We start from the raw sequence: 21,104 nt of genomic DNA, 5'->3' as shown, positions 1-21,104 counted from the left end.
GCAACATCCCGAGGAATCCAGCCTGCACTCGGGCTCCCTTCCTCTCCCCTCCCACCGCCCGCCTGCTGCGGGGCTGGAGGCGGAGGCAGAGGCAGCAAGCCCCATTATAAAAAGCCATCATAAAAGCGACGGAGCTCCGGCGGCGAGGGGACAGCGAGGGGACCGCGTGAGCCGGGCGCCCCCAGCCATGGCTCCTCCACCTCTCTCGTGGCTGCTCCGCTTGGCTGCCCTCTGCCATCTGACCGCGCTGCTGGCCGGTGAGTGGGGTGGTGGGGTGGCCTCCTGCAGCAGCTAGGTAGGGGCGCCCCGGCCCCCTTCTGCCCTTCAGGCCTGATATGGGGGGGCCGCCCCCACTGGGTAAGGTCCACAGCAGCTCCTTCCAAAGGTGGGGGGCGGGCTCCTCCCTGACCCCAGATTCGGGGCTGCCCCTGCCGCTAGAAGATTGCCGGTCTCCGGATCCTGGCCGCCTGGCCCAGTGAGCGAGGTGGCTACTGCTTGGCGGTGCAGAGATGTGGTGCGGGTGGCACGAGGGAGCCAGGCACAAAGGGGGTGTTGGGAGGGGGGGGACAGGGAGCTTGAGGAGGTTCCCCCTGGGCACTGGGGTGGGAAGCCCTGGCTGACAGTGGGCTGGGTCTCCCTCCCTGGGGTTCATGTGTAACCCGAAGCTCCAGACTCCTGAGTCTCAAGTCACAGGATTTTCTCCTAGCCCCGGTTTTGAGTAGGGGGCCCAGGACCAGTAGAGACCAAGGTCATTGCAGATCACAGATTGGGTTTATTGCTGCTGCTCTCGTCTGTAGCGCCCATCCCTCTGCCTGTGTCTCGACCATGCCACCGTCCTCCTCCTCCAAGCACAGTGTAGAAACTGCTTTCACGTCCAGGTACCTGCTCCCTGGAGCCGGGACCTGGTAGGGCAGGATGCAGTCATACCAGCGACGTGATCACGATGGAGGCCCAGGGAGGTTTAGAAACTGGCCTGAGAATGCGTAGCCAGCAAGTAGGGCAGGAGGGAGCATGGCTGCATGCTTACCACCTCTGTGGGCCACATGGCCTCTGAGAACTCTTTGAGCCACATTATCTGGCAGGTTGAGGCTTCGAGAGGCTAGGAGCCTGCCTTGGGGCACACAGCAAGCCTGGGAGAATGAAAAAGGTCTCAAGCTTCCAGGACACTCCAATGGAACACACTGCCTTGCCTTTCAAATCCCTCTATGTGGGGGAAACCAACCAGCAGGCCAGGGAGCAGGTGTGGGGGTGTAGCAGAAGCCAGGGGCTGCTGATCTCTTGCTTTCTGGCCTTAAACCCTGAGGCCAGGGGTGTTTAGAGGTAGTGAGCACTAGAAAACACAGATGGAGGTGGCTTTGCCATAGCCATGACCCAGAATGGGGTCTTGCCTTCTTTGGGCTCAGCTACTGTACCTTTAAATATAGCTATTGCCTCTGATGAGAAGGGGCTTCAAAGCCTATGAGAGCGTTTTGGCAGTGGGAGGAGGAAGATTACTTATACCTGGCAGTGGGTGCAAGGGGGATGGAGGGGGGACCTGAGACTTTAATCAGGTTTCTGCCCTAATCTTGGTCACTGACTTTGCTGGAAGACACTCACACTATTTCAACCTCTGTGAGCTTCAGTTTTACCCCTTCCTCCTGGCATTTGGCCAGGCCCACCTTGGAGGTCCTCACCCACACTGTGGTCTGTGGCTCTGAGAGACCTCCCAGGAGCCCCTGCAGGACTAGAGAGAGTCCTGAAGTCGGAGAGTCCCCCAAGGGGTTCTGGGGTTCCGGTGCGGTGGCTGCTGTTCGAGCTGGCGCAGGACAGCTAGGTCAGTCCCCAAATGTGGGCTTGCGGGGCTGTGTCAGGCGTGAGGCTCCTCTGCTTTATATAACAAACCTGCAGATACAAGTCAGAGCAGAGAATTTTCTCCCCGAGCACTGACGCATTCACTCCTACTCAAGCCCCAGCAAGAAAGAGGGAAAAAAAAAAAATCTGTTTTAAGCTGCTGTAGTCTGCCTCCTGATTAGCTGTGGAGGCGGATGGGGAAGGCAGGGGAGGATAAATTCAGAGCATCAGATCCAGGCCCCTGTGGAATTTAAATAAAAATTCCTCTATTTCTTCATTGGTTACAATTTTAATGTCACAAAGTGCTTCTTTGTGCATTTTGCTCATTCACTGAACAAATATTTGTTGGACATCAACAATGTGCCAGGCACTGTTGTAGGTGCTGAGGCCACATCAATGAATAAAGCTGCCAAAGATTCCAGACCTCGGAGTGCCGAACACCAACTGGGGAAGACAAGATGATACAAAAAATAAATTAGTAAACGGTTTAGTCTGTTACAAAAATAGGCTGAGATTTTTAAAAAGTATATGGAGACTAGGGGTTGCAGGGGGAGGTGTTGAAATTTTAAGTAGGGGTCAGAGAAGGCTCTTGGAGAAAGGGACATTGAGGAAGGTGTGGGTATCTCTAACGCAGTGGTTCTCAATGGGTGATTTGACCTCCCAGGGGGCATTTGGCAATTTCTGGAGACATTTTTGTTATTACAGATGTCCCAACATTTTGGGTTGGGGGATGCTCAGAAATTTAGTGGGTAGAGGCCGGGTATGATGGCAGACGTCCTACAGGCACAAGACAGTTCCACGACAAAGAATTACCTGGTCCAAAACATCAATGGTGTTACTGTCAAGTAAACCCTACTATAAGGGTCCAGATGTTTAAACATCTTTATTCTCACAACCACCCTGTGAAATAGACATTATTATGTCCATTTTACAGGTAAGGGAACTGAGGCTTAGAGAGCCTAAGTGACTTGTCCAGCACACATACCTGAACAATGGCTCAAGATCTCTATCACCTTGCCAAGAGAGAGACCCAGAACATTCTTGCCTTTTCCTGTCTGTAAGCCTCTTAGCAGTCCTTGAGGTCCAGCCTAAAGGATACCTCCTCCAAGAAGCCTCCCTTGATTACTTGCAGTGGGAGGTGGTCTCTCCCTTGTGCAAATCTCAGCACGTTTGGGGGTATATTCTGGAACATGGTGTTTCTGCCTGGTGTTTAAGTCTATTTAGAACAGCGAGATGTCTAGACGCTGGGGAGGAAAATAAGATCCGCCACTAAGCAGCTGTGTGGCTTTGAGCAAGTCATTTAACCTCTCTGATTTTCAGCTTCTGCATCAATAAAATGGGGGTAATAATACTCCCTTTGCAGAGATCTTGGGAATTAATGAGAACAGGTGTGCGTGTGCTAAGCAGTACACAGTAGGTGCTCACTTAAGCTAAGCTCTGGCACTTTGTGGGCCTGTCTTGGGTGCCCTTCAGGCTGAGACCTTGTGAGGGCAGAGACAGGCCTCCATCCCACTATGCCTTACAGCACTCAGCACAGGGAAGAGGGAATGTCAGTGTTTTTTGGTTGACTGAGTAAATGCTGCAAGCTGATGGTGTTTATTGGGATGTACTCTCTAAGCTCAGCACCAGTACCAATGGGAGAAAAAGCTCAGGGTTAAGGATAAGAGTACCTGGATCTTTATAGATACTCAAAAGTAATTCAAACAGATGTTGGCTGAATGAGGAAATGGGTAGATAGACGGATGGATGGATGGGCAGATAGAGAGATAGGTGAAGGAATAAGTAGAATGAGACATTTAATGAATATTGGTTGAGTATCCACTTTGTGCTGGGAAGCACTGTGACACTGAAACTGACAAGGTCCCTGCCTTCTGAAACTCATGTGGCAGTAAATGGCTGGCTGGCTGGAGGCACTATCTCCAATTGCAGAAGAGAAAACTTCTGACAAGAAGACCCCCCTCAAGTTGGTTACACAGCCATTCCCATGTGAAACCAAGAACAGAGCCTGGCCAAGGGCATGCAGACACTGTGGTAGAGGGTGGGGACAACGGGGAAAAGGCTGCTTTGTGACTCTGTAAAGCCCTGGAAGTAAGCAGTGGTCTTCTCCACCCTGGGATATAGGGTCAAGAGAGCAGACTGACCAATACCTAGCATCACCCTCCTGCCCAATGGCAGCCTTCCCCTGGCTCCAAGTGACCTAAGGGTACTGTTTTGGGGAGCTTCCTCAGGAAGACACCTGCCAGGCCAATGCTTCCAGGAGCTGCTTCCTGGCTCTATTCAGCAGGGCCTGGGGAGTATGCAGCTGAGTCATTCCAAAGTCCCCTGGGGTGGGTGGGGGAGGGGGTGTTGGAGAAGCCAGGTGTTCAGGCAGCAAGGTAACTTTCACATCCTGGTTCCTCAGAGAGAAAAGGCAGCCTGTAACTCAGGGACCAGCCACTGGAGTGCTTCCTGCCCACCCCAGGAGTTGCTAATGCTGCCCCTTGACGGCCCAGGCCAGTGCAGCCCTGCAAACCCTGAACCACCCTTCCACAGTCAGGGTGGGCTGAAGCTAAGGGGAAGGGATGGGTGAGGAGCAGGATATTCTAGAAGGAGAGAGAGAGAGAGAGTGTGTGTGTGTGTGTGTGTGTGTGTGTGTGTGTTTGCACCTGTATTTGGGAAGGCAGAGCATGTTTGCACATCTGCATCCATGTAACTACTTGTGCATGGCAATAAGGATCAGCTGGGGCCTCCCGGGCCCTGCCCTGCTAGAGAAGATCATTCACCTCTCTGGACTCCGCTGCCCTGAAAGTCCTGACCTCTAGAATTTTGCAAAATCCTCTGCGGTCTTGCTTTTGCTGCATCTGACCTTGACCCAGATCTAAAACTCAAGCTCTTCTTTGTTGTTTTTTTTTTAATAACCCCTCTTTGAGCTGATAACCAGGCTAGAATAACTTTTGCCAGAGATTTTAGAGGAAGGAGGAAGGAGAAAAAGCAATACAAACAACTTCAAATATTTATATAAATTATTTGGGTTCTCGGGCGCCTGGGTAGTTAAGTGTCTGATTCTGGATTTTGGCTCAGGTCATGATCTCAGGGTCATGACCTCAAGCCCTGCATCAAGCCCTGCATCAAGCCCTGCATCAGGCTCCACACTCAGCAGGGAGTCAGCTTGAGATTCTCTCTCCCTCTCCTTTGACCGCTCCCCCTGCTTGTGCATGTGCATGTCTGTCTCTCTCTCTCTCTCTAAAACAAACAAATAAATCTTCAAAACATATTTGAGTTCTCAACTGTCTGTTGGGTCACCCCATCCTGTCCTGGGGTTTCTCCCTAGCTCCATGCCATTGGTAGGCCCCTAGCCATCCCACTCTGCCCACCTCCCACCTGCACAGCCCCCATCTCTATTGTTCTTCCTTAACTCCTGCTCCCCTAACTTGCCCAGGGGACTCTGGCCCCCTGGTTCCCCTCAGCAATTGCTGTCAAACTCATCACAGCTCTTCATGGCAGAACAAAGGATCCCCTACTCAGTGGACTCCACCCCCCAGCCTCCTTAGAAGGTGGCAAGGTGGCTAATACTTACACATTTAACACTTTTTATCTGTTACCTGGGCCTGATCATATCAACACTTTTCTGTGGTTTTGTGTGTGGGGCATGTGTGTGCCATTCTGTTTGTTGGTATATGTGTGTGTGCATACATATGTGTCATAGGGTGGGCATGTGACATGTGGTGGGCAGGAATCTGGGTGTGCTTCAGAGGTCGTGGAAATCCACGAATATGGATCAGCCTGAAAGGAAGGAATAGGGTGTGTAGGTGATGGGTGGAGGGTTGGGGGGCGAGAGTTGAGCAGGTGACTTACTGGGGTAGAGGGAGGATGGGGGGTGCACAGAGCCAGAGGCCCACGAGAACCTGTTCCCTCACTTGCTGGCTGTGTGACCTCAGGCAGCTCCCTGTCACTCTCAGACTTGTCTTCCCTTGTGTACAACGACCACCACCAACTTAATTTTAAAAATTAAACCCTCAATGTTTAGCAGGCTATAGGAGCTTCATTAGTGAGAATTCATTTTTTCATTACTTTTTATAACATCCCTATGAGGTAGATACTATCATTGTCCCTATTGTACAGGTGGGGAAACTGAGGCATTGAGTGGCCTGGTGGGTGGGATGGGCGGCTGAAGTCAAGGGCCCTGAAGACGAGGGTGTACAGGGTAGCAGCTGCGGCTTGGATGGTGTGGCCGGCACGAGTTGGCTTGGGACTGGGAAGCCAGATGCCCCTGGACAGTCCTGCTGATTGGGGACCTCTGTGGGCTCAGGACAGCACCTCGGTGTGAAGAAATGCAACGTCACCTGCCACAAGATGACCTCGGAGATCCCGGTGGCCTTACTGGTCCACTACCAACGAAATCAAGAGTCCTGCGGGAAGCCTGCCATCATGTACGTACTGGCCTTCTGGCTTCTACTCATCCCTGTCCACATCCTTTCTTTTCATCTGGGCTCCTGCCAAGGGCCTCAGCAAATTGCTCCTCCTGCTCCTGGCCTCCCGGCCCTTCGCTCACCTCGTTATCTGCACCCCAGGGTAAAGGTTGGGAGCAGCTTCCCGAAAGGCCCGGGGCCTGGAGCTGCCACCGCGGGCGGTGTGTATTAGTGGTACTCAAACCTGCTGGATTTCTTGGGGGAGGTCAAGCGTTGTGGTCTCAGAGCACAGGCTCCAGACTCTTACTGATGGGGTGCAAATCCTGGCTTCAACATTCACAGGTGGGGTGGCCCTTCCCCCTGGGCATTCGTTTCCTTATCTGCAAAATGAGTAGTTGGGAGGATGAGGGGGAATGATGCGAGTAAGCAGCTTGGCAGGGTGCCTGGAAGCTGCTGCAATAGGAAAGCAGAGATTATCACACTTGACAGCCCAAGTAACAGGATCCCTGTGAGACTTTGGGGAGGGGTCAACCAGAGCCACTCCCCGCCTCCTTGGCCACCTTGGCTGCTTGCTCTGCTGGGGCCCCTCCTTGGTACCACCCAGTCGCCCGGTCTTGAGGCCTTTTTGTAGACTGGCCCTTGGGCCTGGCATCAGGACGCGGCTGGCAGGTTCTCCAAGTGGAAGGGTCAGCTAAAAGAAGTCGCATGCTTCATTCCACCGACTATGCAGTTGCTAAGAGGGGCAAGGGTGCTACTGCCTGACCTTTCCTCTCATCTGTTGAGGCTTGCTTCTCCCAGACTCCCCCTTTGCTTCTGTTTTCTAGGTAAAGAGGAAGTGGGAAACCCTAGGGAGGGGAGTGTGGCCCTGGGTCCCACCCTGGGTCCCACCCCCCCTGTGGGGACCTGAAGGGTCATGCTTGCTTCCTGCACTTCTCTGGCTTCCCAGTGTGCCAGAGCCATGCACATGCACATTACCTCTCTGAGCCTCGGTTTTCTCATCTGTAAAATGGGGATGGTCATGGTAGCCACCTCTCAGAATGGGTGGGAGTTTTAAATGGCAAAATGCCTAGCCCAGTGGTGTGGAGCACGAGCCCCAGTCAGCTCTGAACTGTGTTCTTGGCAGTCAGGCACATACACACAAGCGTCAGAGGAAGGTCAAGATTTGGATGGCACTAGGAGTCCTAATGGGATCCCCCATATATGTGTCTGTAGCTCACTAAGTGTGCTCTCAGCCTAAGGATACACACTAAGAGGTAGAGGTCCAGGGAGTGGTGGAAGACATTTGAGTCAGCTCTTTCCAGAGAAATGAGGCCCCGCCCCTGAGCTCACCAGTCACACACCTGGCAGTAGGGAACATCTGTTGACAGCCCCCCATAATCAGGAGACACAGCCCAGAGCCCCCTGCCTTAATGCTGAAGACATTATTGTTATGATTTTCAGCTATTACTCTGAGTATCCTAAAGAGCCAGGTGCTTTACATAATTTTCTTTTTCTTTCCTTTTCTTTTTTTTTTAAATAAAAACACAGAAGTGGGGTGACCAGCTTGTCCCAGTTTTCTGGGACTTTCACCAACAGCCCTGTGTCTTAAGGACCCCCTCAGTCCCAGCTCTTCTGGGGAGGCTGGTCACCCTACAGAGGGTAGGTATGCTAGCTCTATTTCTCAGGCAAGGACACGGAAGTTCTAGAAGTCAAGCTGCCTGAGCTAATCAGCTCGCAGCTCACAGCTCACAGCTCATGGCTAATAGGTAATAAGTGGTGGGAGCAGGATTCCAGCTGGGTCTATTCACCTGCAGAGCTTTTATACGGTGCTCGTACTCCACATGGCATCTAGGCATCACTGGGTCCCTGTTTTCCTTCCTTGTAGCTTGAAGACGAAACAAAACAGAATCTTCTGTGCTGATCCAAAGGAGAGATGGGTTCAGAAAGCCATAGCACATCTAGAACACCAGATTGCTGTTACAATTCGAAATGGCGGCACATTCGAGAAGCAAATTGGTGTGGGTGAGCCCAGGACCACCCCAGCCACCAGGGGAATGGACAGGTCTGCAGTCACAGAGCCCAAATCCACCCAGGAAAACAGTGGCCAGGAGGCACAGAGGGCCTCGGGAACTTCCCCAGAGCTGTCAACGGGAGTGGCTGATTCCAGGGGGACCAGGTTCCCCTCCACTTCAAAGGCTCCGGATGGAGGACCGCCAGCTGGGTCCCAGAAAACTGAGTTTTTCAGCGCTGCTACCCTCACTGCCACAACGTCCCAGCAGAGTTCTGCTGCCTACAAACCTGGGTCAGGCCTCTGGACTGAGGGAAAGGCATCTGAGGCCCTCCCCACCCAGGCCTCCTCCACCCAGGCCTCCTCCACCCAGGCCCCCTCCACCCAGACCCCCTCCACCCAGGCCTCCTCCACCCAGGCCCCCCCCACCCAGGCCCCCTCCACCCAGACCCTCCCTACCCACGCTCCCCCTACCCACGCCCCCCCTACCCCCACCCCCACCATTTCACACACAGCCTCAGAGAACAGGGTTGACCCCGAAGGCCGACCTGTGTGGATCAAGGGAGACAATCCCATGCCAGAGAATTCTCTAGGGCCCAAGGAGATGAGTTCCCTTTCAGCTCACATGGATGCTTTCAGGGGGCCTGATCACACACCCCATCTCTCCACAGTCCTTGTCTCCTCTCCAGGTGTCCCCAGCAGGGAGCCAGTGGCCTCAGGCAGCTGGGTCTCCAAGGCTGAGGAGCCCATCCACGCTACCGTGGACCCCCAGAGGCTGGGTATCCTCATCACTCCTGTCCCCGACTCCCAGGCAGCTACCCGGAGGCAGGCAGTAGGGCTGTTGGCCTTCCTTGGCCTCCTCTTCTGCCTGGGTGTGGCCATGTTTGCCTATCAAAGCCTCCAGGGCTGTTCCCGCAAGATGGCAGGGGACATGGTGGAGGGGCTTCGCTACGTCCCCCGGAGCTGTGGCAGTAACTCGTATGTCCTGGTGCCCGTGTGAGCTGCCCACCTGCCTGCATCCAGTTCTTCAACTCAGACAGCTGCCTGGGGTCCCCCGTCCTCATACCCACCCTCACCCAAGGGCCTGACCTGAGCCGGGATGATCAGAGCAAGGAGGCAGGATCTTCCACATGCAACTGCTCCCAGCTCCCGGGCATAGCCCAGGAGGCCACTCCTGACCACTGTTGACCCCTCGGGGACAGAAGTAGTGGCCTCTGCAGTTCACTCCAACGTCCCCAAGTCAGGAACCTTCTGCTGCTGGCTGGTTAGAGGTTCCCTTTGACACAGTCCCAGACCCGATGAACAATTATTTATTGAAAAATACCCAGCCCGTCTGGTTTCACGTCCCCATGTGGTACCACGGTCACCCCGTCTCACCAGTGAGCCTCAGGCCAGGCCCCTTTTGCCCCCCTCCCTCAGTCATCGTGTCTCTTGGTCCCACTGCAGTCGCCAGTCACCCCGGCCACCTGCGGTGCTATCTCTGCCCCCCACCCTGCCCCCTGTACACGGCCCACACCCGGCCTGGGACCTGTCTTTTCCTGCATGAGCCCAGTGTGGTGTTCCCTGGGCCTGCTCCCGGGAAGGCTCTGCCCTCAGGCACTTTGGGGAGGGCAGATGAAGTGATCCAGTGGCTTTGATTATTTTTCTTCTCAGCTGAAGCCCTGTGGAAGGAACATGGGCTGTGGGTGTGAAGGCTGGGCTTCTGGTCCCAGGTCCACCACCAACCCAGCAAGACGTCCATACCTCTGGTTTTCCATCTGTAGAAGGAAAGACACATGGCAGATGTATGACAATAACCTGCCCCCCATGGACATCGCTAACCAATCCAGAGACTTCTTTTCCTAGATGTGGGGAGTTCTCACCACAGAACACCTTAGCCCATCTTCATCCGGGGAGGCTGGCACATTGGGGGTCCTGTGATTCAGGGTGGGGGTAGGGGTGCAGGAAGTGTTCTGAAATCCCAGATCCTGCCCCCTGGGAGGGAGTCAGCTCTGCGGGCCCCCTGAGTGGGGCTGGGCTGGGGTGCTTGAGGGGACCCCTTACCCCTGCCTGGCTTTGAGAGCAGCCCTCCCAGCATCCAGCGGGCTCACAGGGACGTGGAGATGGCTTGTCTGACGCAGGACAGGCTGAGGAGGAGGGGAGTCCTGCAGGCTCCGGGGAAGGCTGAGGTGCTCAGGGAAAGGAATCCGGGTTGGGGGCGGGTGGTGGTAGGAAGCTGCAGGGAGCAGCCCCATGCCCTTGGCAGGGACCTGGGCCCAGCATCTCCTGTTTCTTTCCTGCGGCCTGGCTTCCCCTTCCACCTCTCTCGCTCCCTCAAAACACTGCTGTCCCCATTCTAGGATCTTCCCTCACCTCCTGCCCACCACAGGCAGGGTCAGGGATTTCCAGGACATTTTCCATGAGATCAGAAGCCACCATTGAAACCTGAGGTTTTGTGTTTACCTCTGAAAGAGACTCCGTCCTGTGGGGAGGGAAGTTGTGGGCACAAAATCAGGGGTTCCCTTTTTGGCTGCTGGGGCTACAGGCCTCACCCCTCAGGGTCCCTGCTGGCAGCTCCCAACCTTCCTCTGATTGTCCCCATGGATGACCGTTACCTTCCACCTGGGGAGCCTCCCCAGGGGCAGCCTGGGTGACACTCTACTTGGCAGAGGGATGGCCAGGGGAAGCAGACACAGCCCTGGTCCACAGGGAGGGTGCAGCCATGCTGTTCCATGCTGTTCCACCTGGCCCTCCTGCACCCTCTGCTGGGCATGACCTGGGATACTGGGGCCTGGCTGGGTGGGTCGGGGGGTTGCACTCTGACCGCTCAGAGGGTGGACAGCGGGTCTGAATGCACTTTTTTGGGCTCCTCCAGGCTGGGAGAGCCTTCAAGGGGTGGGCACCCATGATGGGGCCCACCCCTACTTTTGTGAGAAAGTAGCTGGGAGCAGCTAGTCACCCTTCCAACGGATTTGATTAGTCCCCTCCAGCAGGACAAGGACAATTTGGGGGGAACTTCGGAAGGAGTTGGTTGATCCTTTTGCTTTTCCAACCCTATCACCAATGTCTGTTCCATTTTGTATTTTACTAATAAAATAGAAAAGTCTTGTGAATGGAATAAACTAGCTTTTTCTAGGGCAGGCTCAGCAACCAGAGCCTCAGGGGCAATGGAACGAGGGAGGGGCCAGGAATCTCTGGGTCCAGCCTCCTCCCTAGGGCAGAACGGCTGGAACTTTTACAGTCAACAGAAGCAGCACTGGGAACAGGGGTGAGGAGGATTGAGCCCCTGGCCTGGCTCTGTTCTGCCCAGCTGTGTGACATTGGGCTGGGCCTTTACCTCTCTGAGCCTGTATAAAATCAGATGTGAGATTTCTCCTAGTGGCTCCCATCCCTGGCAGGAAGCAGAATCCCGTATGAAGTCACCTCTGCCCTTCTCCATGCCTACTAAACCACCATCTTGGGGGCCTTGGTATCACCATTAGTGATCTGATGACCCATGGGAGCAAATGGGGCCACATTTTCCTTTTTGCTGCCTTGACTCACTGCTGGTCCAGATAGAGATCAAAGAGGGATTATTTCTCAAGGGACTCTGGTATTCATAGATATGACCCAAACACAAACCTAGTAGTCCCTCAGACACCCAGTGTCCTGGGGTGGCATCATAAGGCTGTTAGGTACGTTTGTGCAGGTTGGGAACTGCACCAGGTGCCACAGGCCAAGTCCAGCCTATGATTATACAGTATTTCATGGATTCTAAGATGCACATTATTTTCACATTGTGATGTCTTTGGAATTGGGATTTGTCTTACAATCAATAGCTTGTCATAGTTTAAATGATAGGTCTTGTATTCTTTACTGGTAGTTTATTAAATTAAACTAATTTAAGTTAACCTAATAAACTAGTAGTTTATTAAATCAGAATGTCTTACCACCAATGGCATTTTATTTTAGTTTTTAAATTTTATTTATTTTATTTTTTGCCAGTGGCATCTTAGATTTGACATCTACATGTTGTTTTTAAAAATCAGAGGCAGCATTTAAAAATAAGGAAATTACACTCAGGAACCCACTTTTCCATGTTTTCCCAGGTGGCTCAGAAGGTCTGGATCTACTAGATGTGTCACACCTAGGATTTCAGGGGGTGAGACCCAAGCAGCGGCTGCCTCTTGGGATGGGGCAAGGCCAGGATGAACCCCACAGTCCTCTAGCCTCCCCTCAACCCCTTCGTGGTCTTGGAGCCTGTGATCATGTCAGGTGCCATTTATCATCACCATTTTCTTGTTTTTCTTAGAGCAAGGATATTTTTGTCCGAGCCCAAGTCTCCACCAAAAGTAGGACCAGGAAAAACAGATCACGATGGGCTCATGACCTTGCTTATACCCTGCTGGCTTCCTCCTTCATTTTATTACCTGCCAAACCCCATAGACATGTGGTTCGAGGTTCCTGTGGGAATCTGAGTTTACTGCCCCTGTGCGAGCCGTAAATTCTAGTACTTCCCTTAGCAGTGAGCCACAGCTTTCCCTGTGTCCTCTCAAACCCGTTTCCTCCTGCTTTTGCCCATTCCCACCTCTAATGAGGAGCTCAGAGATGAGGTCACAGGCCTCCAGCCTCTCCCTGAGCCCCATCCTTCCAGCAACATGGAATATCTGCTTTGTTTTATTTTTAATCACACCCTTTGGTAAGGTTTAGAATTTCTCATGCTCCAGAAGAGGATGGAGAGTGGGAGAAACCTGTATTCGGGCTCAGGCCAGAGCAGTTCCCCAAGGGGCCTGGAGTGTTCCACGTTCCCTTGCTTATAGAGCTATGCTTGAGCCTAGGCGGTGCCCAAATTCAGGCAGAGTTTGCTGGAGACTCCGAAATCTCCTTTCGGGATGTTGGGTCTCGGAGATGTCTTCGGCAATCCGCATGGGCAGATAATGGCCACGGCTTACTGAGTGTTCACCACCTGCCAGGCAGTGCGCTGAATTCTTTGCATACAACATCTGCATCTTACACGTGAGGGAAGTAAGGCTCTCAAAGTGCAAGGTGATTTGCCCAGGGTCACACAGCAGCATGTCAGTGATAGAGATAGGTGGGATGTGAACTGAGGTCTTCCTCCAGCACTTGAATCTTAGCCACCATTTCTGAAAGTATGAGCCAATGGCTTCTTTTTTTGTTTTTTCAAAGATTTTATTTATTTATTCATAAAAGCCACAGAAGGAAGCAGAGACACAGGCAGAGGGAAAAGCAGGCTCCCTGTGGGGAGCCCGATGTGGGACTCGATTCCAGGTCCTCCCCCCCATTATGATCTGAGGCAAAGGCAGATGCTCAACCACTGAGCCACCCAGGTGCCCTGAGCCATGGATTCTTAAAAGCACAGACACCTCACTTCAGAGCTACTTGGATCCAGACTCTGGGGAAGGGAGTCTGCATCTTCAAGGTGCTGCGTGCCCCTACCCTACCCATTCCTCTCCTGCCTGCCCACTTTTGCCCTACACTGCCCTCCAAATTAGGAATTTGGCACCTAGCCAAAGTTTTAGAGCCCCCCCCCCCCTTGCCCTGCCCCTGGCACCAGGCCAGCCCACTCCATCCCCACCAAGGCTTGCAGGTCCTGCTGGTCACAGCTACCCATAGACTACTCACTTTCTGTCCTTTGCTGTCCTCCTCCTTCCCCTGTGCCCTCTGTACATTCCCCAAATGGGTGAGGCCAAGCAGAAAAACAAAGAAATGAATGGCCGGGAATTTCCAGGGTGAGGCTGAATAATAGGCGCCTGGGAGCTGCTTATATGTACACATGCTCTGCTCTTCTTATGTGTGCAAGAGCTCAGGGGACCACTCGTGCCCCATTCACGTCTGCTTAGTCATGTGCTTTCCTGGATAAAGAATGTTTCAGCTGTTAGGATTTCAGACAAGATCTAGTGCCAGGCTGACTTTAACTGACTGCAAACTTCAGTGGTTGGACCCATGCCAGATCTCCTTAATCTCACCAAACTGGTGGGAGAGATGTCCTTCTCTTAAATTCAAGGGATCTCTTGCCCCAAAGGACAGAATAGAATTGTTTGTAATGGAAATCTTGGTTTTGTTTTGTTTTGTTTTTTCCCCAATACAGGAGCAGAATATAGCATGGAGATTTCTTTTGTTTTGTTTTGTTTTGTTTTGTTTGTTTATTTGGTTTTTTTTAGCATGGAGATTTCTGCTTGTGTGATTTTGGGCAACTTGCTTAACCTCTCTGGGCCTCAGTTTTCTCCATTGCCTACAGTGAGCTCTTGGTAAATAGAACCTATGATCATGCAATAGAGTTTTCTTTCCTTTTTTTATTTTTTAAAGATTTTATTTATTTATTCATGAGAGACACAGAGAGAAAGAGAGGCAGAGACACAGGCAGAGGGAGAAGCAGGCTCCATGCAGGGAGCCTGACGTGGGACCCTATCCTGGGACTCCAGGATCACACCCCAGGCTGAAGGCAGGCGCTAAACCCGCTGAGCCATTCAGGGATCCCTGCAATAGAGTTTTCCAAAGGACTTGAAACATCCTATTTCTATTCATTTTTGTTATCAGATACCCAAGCAAGACTATGGAATTATAAGATATCTGTAAGGAGGGACACCTGGGTGGCTCAGCAGTTGAGCATCTGCCTTTAGCTCAGGGCGTGATCCAGGGGTCCTGGGATCAAGTCCTGCATCGGGCTCACCATGGGGAGCCTGCTTCTCCCTCTGCCTGTGTCTCTGCCTCTCTCTTTGTGTTTTTCATTAACAAATAAATAGAATCTTAAAAAATATATATGTCTGTAAGAAAATGTAGTCTTCTTGGTTTTCAGTCAAGTAGGGTGAAGAAATGTTATGGTGCCATTAAGCAGATAAGAATAGTTTGTAATTTGCATAATTTTTCCCTAAAATAATAGATTATTCAAGTTGATGTTACTGTTCTCCTATGAATTGCTTTTGAACATGGCAAGGTCAAAACTCATGAGGCCTGGGGCACCTGGGTGGCTCAGTCCATTGAGTGGCCACCGTTGTCTCAGGTCATGGTCCCAGGGTCCATCGAGTCCCACATTGGGCTCCCTACTCAGCAGGGAGCCTGCTTCTCTCTCTCCCTCCGTCTGCCACTGCTCCTGCTTGTGCTCTGTCAAATAAATAAAACAATAAAATCTGAACACACACACACACACTAAACCCACAAAAAAATCCCCTCATGAATCCCAATTAATTGATACCAGACTAGTAAGACATCTGAATCTCAGACTTGGACAGAAAGGGGAGTTTGGAGACTGGAGTAGTCACTCTCCCTGCATATTTCTGGCTTGCTACCCCCTGCACACGAACGGCTGCCCCCTTCCAGCCCCACTGGGGCTGATGGGGATCACATGACTGGTTCTGGCCAGGAAGCTGGGAGTGGAAGCAATGTGTCTGGCTAACTAGATTCAAACATTGAATTGCTGATGAGAGACTTCAGAAATGTTAGTCCTTCTGGCTCCCCCTCTCCAGTGTTCCAGAAAGTGACCACTGTTTCACTACATCAAGTCTCCAGGTGATGAGGGCTCCAGAACCTCCAGCTACGGAAAAAAAAAAAAAAAAAAAAGACAAAACTCTGCTGATCTCTGTAGAAGAAACAAACCTTTATGGTTTTAAGCCCAGGGAAAGTTCAAGGTTATTTGTCATTGCAACATAACCTAGCCTGTCCTCAATGATAGAGCAATCGGGAAAAAGGAGTATGTTGTTACTTGACAAGTAGGAATGACTTGTCAATACCCTCATGATGGTGTTACAGGCTTGAAAACATTCCCTTAACCCAGGATAAACAGGCTTCCAATGATGTAGCTCGCCACTCTCCATTTGACCTCTTTGCAGACAGGCTGGTCAACTGTCACCTGCCAGGTATCTGGGTTCATCTGGAATTCTCAGTGAGTGGAGCTGGGAAGAGGGCTTTGTAGTTTCTCTGAGATATGCTGATGCTGGGGCGTTCTAATGGCTCAGGTACGCTGGTGATCGTTTCAGCAGACAAGGAAGTAAATGGCGAGAATATTCACCTTATTAAGCACTAGCTGTTTGCCAATGATCCGGATCAAGCAGTCTTTCATGTATGTCCTAAGCCCCAAAGCCCAACCGAGGTAACCCGGATTTGTTGGGCACAGGACTTGGGCACTTTTGCATACTTGTAGGGGCCAAGTTCATGTTCTGTGTCTTTGTTCTCCTGGAGGATTTCAGTCGGCCCACTGGCTCCAGCCTTGTCTCTCTTGATGTTGTTTGACCAGTCTTGTTACCCCCCCTCACCAAAATGCCTTCCGCCACACTTTTTTATTTTTCTTTTTTTTTTTTTAACATCCTCAAGTCAATCTTCTCTCTGTACCTCTGAGCCATTGCACTGACTCCTCCCCTGCCTGGACTAACCCCCCCTTTCACTGCTCCTCTGGTAGCTCCTACTCATCCTCTGGCCTCAGCTTAGATGTCACTTCCACCAGGAGGCCTTTCCTCACTTCTTGGTTTCACGAAGTTTCTCTGCTATGGGTACGTTACTACACCTGCACCCATGATAACCCTCACAAGACCTGGCTGTGCCTGCTTGTTTCACCGAGCTTTCTGTAAGATCCATGGTGATGAGTATGTATATGTCTTGTGCCCCTTCGTGGACCAGTCACTACCACAGGTTTTGGAAGAAGTGAAAGAGAAAAGGGGCCAGCACTCACCATCATCTGTGTCCCATTGGCTCTTTCTGATCTGGTGCCTGTGCCACATGCTTTTCCGGTTTAGAGAAAGCAACCCATCTATGTCAGGGGCTGCATTTCAGGGCAGTTCTTGAGGAAAAAAATATAATATATATATATATATTTTTTTTGGGGGAAATATATATAAAATATAAATATATATATATATATATATTTTTCAATTGCCTCAAAGGGATCTCAGAGAATGAAAGGGGACAACTGTAAATCCAAGTCACTTTGGAGGCCCTCTGACCCTCCACCATCACATATTAGTCATGAAATTGGCTCCCCAGGCTCAGCTAAGACCCTGAGTAGCCTGGGCTGGGTCAAGGCTTCAAGCAACCCCAGGATCCCTGGAGTCTCTGAGTTGTGAGGGATTGTGCCCATGTAGATGTCTTACCAGGTCTTCCCTTCTCCTCTCTACCACCCTCCCAGGTCTCATCGGGGTGGGCAGGGTCTCAACAGAGTACGGCCCTTGCCAGCTTTTCCATATTGTCATGACCATCCATCATCAGATTGATGGAATTGGAGTCCCTCCATGTGCACACTGGGATGCCAGGTAGACAGCCCAGTGGTCCTCTTCCCAAGATGTCAAGGGCAGCAGCAGTGGGTCCCTGATGGAAAGGAAGAGAGAAAGAGGAGACAGAGTCCTTCCATTATTGCCAGAGATGAAGAAGACGCTAGCCTACCCTTTGTGCTGTTTACTGTCCCCACCACACACCATTGTGAGCCTCTGTTTTTTTTTTTTTTTTAAGATTTTATTTATTCATTCATGAGACACACAGAGAGGGAGAGAGGCAGAGACACAGGCAGAGGGAGAAGCAGGCTCCATGCAGGGAGCCCGACGTGGGACTGGATCCTGGGACCCTGGGACCCTGGCCGAAGCCACCCAGGTGTCCCCATTGTGAGCCTTTGAATGAATTTTTTCATTTACTCCCCACTCTAACTCTAAAGTCCTACTCCTATGAGCCCCATTTTCCATCTGGAAACACCAAGGCACAGAGAGGCTGAGGAATTTGCCCACAGCCACACAGCTAGTAAGTGACTCAGCCAGCAGGCAGTCCCACATTAGAGTTTGTTTATTTTAGTCAACTATGCTATGGTATAGTCATTGCATGGAATCGCATAAATGGTGATAAGAAATACACTGGCTCCTCCCAACATGCATGACTCTCAAGTTCAAAACTGCAAGACGTGCAAGTACATATACTATATGATAATGTTAATATAAAACTTATCAACATGTATAAACAATGTTTATATGTTTATGAACATGTATGAACAATGCCCTACATTGTTCAAGGACACATACACTCATGCATGTGCGCATTAGGAAGATAAATGCTTGGGACTAATGTCTGCCCCATTGAGTTTCTTTTAGTCTGTAGAGGGATGGATCAGGAGAAGCACATGGACCTCCATGAGGGTAATATTTACCTCTTAACCCAGTGGGAGGTACATTCTTGTGACCCACCCAGAGCCCGCTCCCTTCAGCTGCTTTCAGTAACTGACACTCTTATCTTTTTTAAAAGATTTTATTTTTTTATTTGAGAGAGAGGGGAGAGTAGGAGATCACAAGTCGGGGGCGATGGGGCAGAGGGAGAGGGAGAAGCAGGGAACCTGACTCAGGGCTCGATCCCAGGACCCTGAGATCTTGAGCCGAAGGCAGATGTTCTACCCACTGAGCCCCCTAGACACCCCTCTAACTGGCACCCTAGAGCCCCTTTGGGGGCAGGAGGAAGCCCCCCCGCGGGACTTGCCTGACTTCAGGGCTGGGCTTCAGTTCCTTCTCTGACCTCACTCCTCTGTTTTTCCCCACCTCCCCTGGGAGCATGTCTTTCCTGAACCCAGCCTCAAACCGTGGAGAGAGTCCATCACCGTGCCCCCGTCTGTAGCCCACTGTGGGCTCCAGACTGAAGAGCCAGACGCTGGCTTGGGGAGGAGAATGAGAAAGACCTCAAAGAGTAGATGGGGAAATCGACCATCAGGAAAGACAGCTCCCTGAGGAAGTCTATAGAGTCAGCCTGATGCCAATAAAAACACCAAATTCATTCTTGGAGCTAGATTTAGGTAGTTTTAGTTTCACTGGGGAAAAAAAGAAAAGGAATGAGTCCCGAGAGCTGTAAGAAGCCCAGGCGAAGCAAGGAGAAGGGAGGACCAGGTGGGATTGAGGAGAAAGTCCCTGCCTCGGGAAGGACAAGTCCCAGGGCCCAGAGGGCTGCAGAGGCACCTGCTCCTCTCTCGAATGAAAGCAGGATCTCATTTTCATCCAGAGACACTTGCTTCCCAGGTCTGGACCTTGCTCAGAAAGCAACCACACCTTTCCACACCCTGGGCTGCCCTGGGTAAGCCACGATCCGGTTAGGATTGTGCCACGTGACAAATGGCCAAATGCTCCTGGCCTGTCCCCAGCTAGTTTATTTGCAGTCAGAGCTTCAGCACTTCAAAAGGCCCAGGTCCACCAAGCTCCTTAGGAAAGGTGCCTTCCTGGATGTGCGTTCTTCCCGGATGCTGGGCTCTTGCGGCTGACCCTGGTGCCCAACAAACTTTCCTTGGGAGAGGGGAGGGTCCTATTTGTCAGGAAGGATTCCCACCCTCCCCCTAACCTAACCTGACCCCCTTCTTCGCTCCTCCCCACCCTGCCAGGTTTGGGGCGGGCTGCAGCACACGTCTCATTTGTAAAGGAAGGATCCATCATGGCACCACGAGGGGTGAGCCCTGACTTGGTCACTTGGCACCATAGCTCTGGATTGTCCCAGTGCTGTCTGGAGGCCAAAGACCTGCCTGTGAGATAACTTGGAACCAGGGGCAAAGACTCCTTGGAAAGAGAGCATTGGTCTCCAGCAGTGAATGAAAGTAATTGATTTATAGGGGTGAGGCAGGGCCCAGGGGAGGAGCTGAGGCCCTGGCAGGAGGGAGACTGAGACAAGTCCATGGGTAAGAGTGAGGCTCAAAATGAAAAGTGTTTATGTACTCGGGTTCGAGAACAATACCAGCCCTTTAGCCATTCATTCACTGAATACAACCAGTATGTATTGAGGGCCTCCCCTGTGCCATGGGATATACTTCATTGCACAAAAGAGACAGGGCCTCTGTCCCATAGAGCTTACGTCCCAGTAGAGATGTCAGGGGGAGAGAGGCCACAGACCGCAGGCGGTGTAGTTACTGGGGGGTGGTGAGTATTGCAGCACAAAGAAGAGAGAGAAAAATAGAGCAGAGGAAGAGGTGGGGTGGGCTGCAGTTTTAAATAGGGTAGGCCTCACTGAAAGGTGACATTTAACCAGAGATTGAAGGAGGTGAAGGAGTGAGTCATGCGTGTATCTGGGGAAAGAGCATTCTAGGCGGAGAGAACAGTCTGTGGAAGTGTCCTCAGGGAGGGGAGCTGGCCGGCAGGCGCGGCAAGAGCACAGTGGGGGAGCCGGGCGGAGGCTCCAGGGGGGCCTAGGGCCTTTGGCTTTTCCTCCAAAAGTAGGGGAGAGCCAGGGGATGGTGTGCGCAGAGGCGGAGATGCCCGCTCCAGTGGCTGCCGTGCTGAGAACAGAGGAGGCAGGGACCCCGCCAGGAGCCCGCGTGGGGAGCCGGGGGAGGGGTGGTGGGCTCCAGAGGCATCCCGAAGGCAGAGCCAGGAGAAGGGCTGACAGATGGCAAGGAAGGGGCTAAGAGGAAGAGGCGGCAGGACGGTGCCCAGGTTTCTGGCCCAAGTAACGGGAAGGAAGGGGCTGGCGGAGAACGGGGAGGAGCCCGTGCAGGGGAGGATGGGAACCGGGAAGTCAGCTTGGCACCTAGTGGGTCTGCGACGCCCCCCGGCGTGCTCAGTAGGCAGCTGACATGCAAGTCTGGAGCTTGCAAGAAAAAATTGGGAGGCTTTGGCATATAGATGATATTTAAAGTCAGGAACCCGTACTATTGGCCAGACATGGGCCCAAAGGTGATCAATGTGAACCCAAACCTTCTAATATACTATTATTATTTTCCTTTCGCAGATGGGGAGACTGAGGCCCGGAGAGATGTCACTTGCTCCAAGTCTCACAACTCATCGATGGTAGAGCTGAATTCAAACCTGGGTTACCCAACCAAGGAGTCTTAGCTCCTGGCCTCTCATTTCCCCCAGGGACCCTCCTGTTTAATCTTTTATGGCATGTCAGATATGAAAAATGGATATAATTTGGTTAAGGTTAGTGGGCAATCCAGAAAAGGGGAGGACACAGCAGACCAAGTCACCTAGTGAGGGCACCCACCG

The 21,104-nt window shown here is 51.9% G+C and overlaps 2 protein-coding genes across 2 annotated transcripts in view; both read left to right on the top strand.

Moving 5' to 3' along the window:
* Positions 1-7: 7 nt before the first annotated feature.
* CX3CL1 (C-X3-C motif chemokine ligand 1) lies at positions 8-11,297 on the top strand. The gene is made up of 3 exons (XM_025447517.3): positions 8-257; positions 6,119-6,239; positions 8,083-11,297. Exons 1-3 carry the CDS (start codon positions 188-190, stop codon positions 9,203-9,205), a joined length of 1,314 nt encoding a protein of 437 aa, XP_025303302.3. The 5' UTR covers positions 8-187; the 3' UTR covers positions 9,206-11,297.
* Positions 11,298-18,437: 7,140 nt separating this feature from the next.
* Positions 18,438-21,104, top strand: part of CCL17 (C-C motif chemokine ligand 17) — a 12,168-nt gene continuing 9,501 nt past the window's right edge. The window contains exon 1 of the mRNA XM_025447912.3: positions 18,438-21,104. This exon is cut by the window's right edge and continues 348 nt beyond it. The gene's annotated coding sequence lies outside the window, so the exon portion shown is untranslated.

The sequence above is a fragment of the Canis lupus genome, chromosome 2, assembly GCF_003254725.2.
Source record: "Canis lupus dingo isolate Sandy chromosome 2, ASM325472v2, whole genome shotgun sequence".
Classification (NCBI taxonomy): Eukaryota; Metazoa; Chordata; class Mammalia; order Carnivora; family Canidae; genus Canis; species Canis lupus.
The sequence above is the reverse complement of the archived record's forward strand: the minus strand, read 5'-3'. Positions and strand labels throughout refer to the sequence as shown.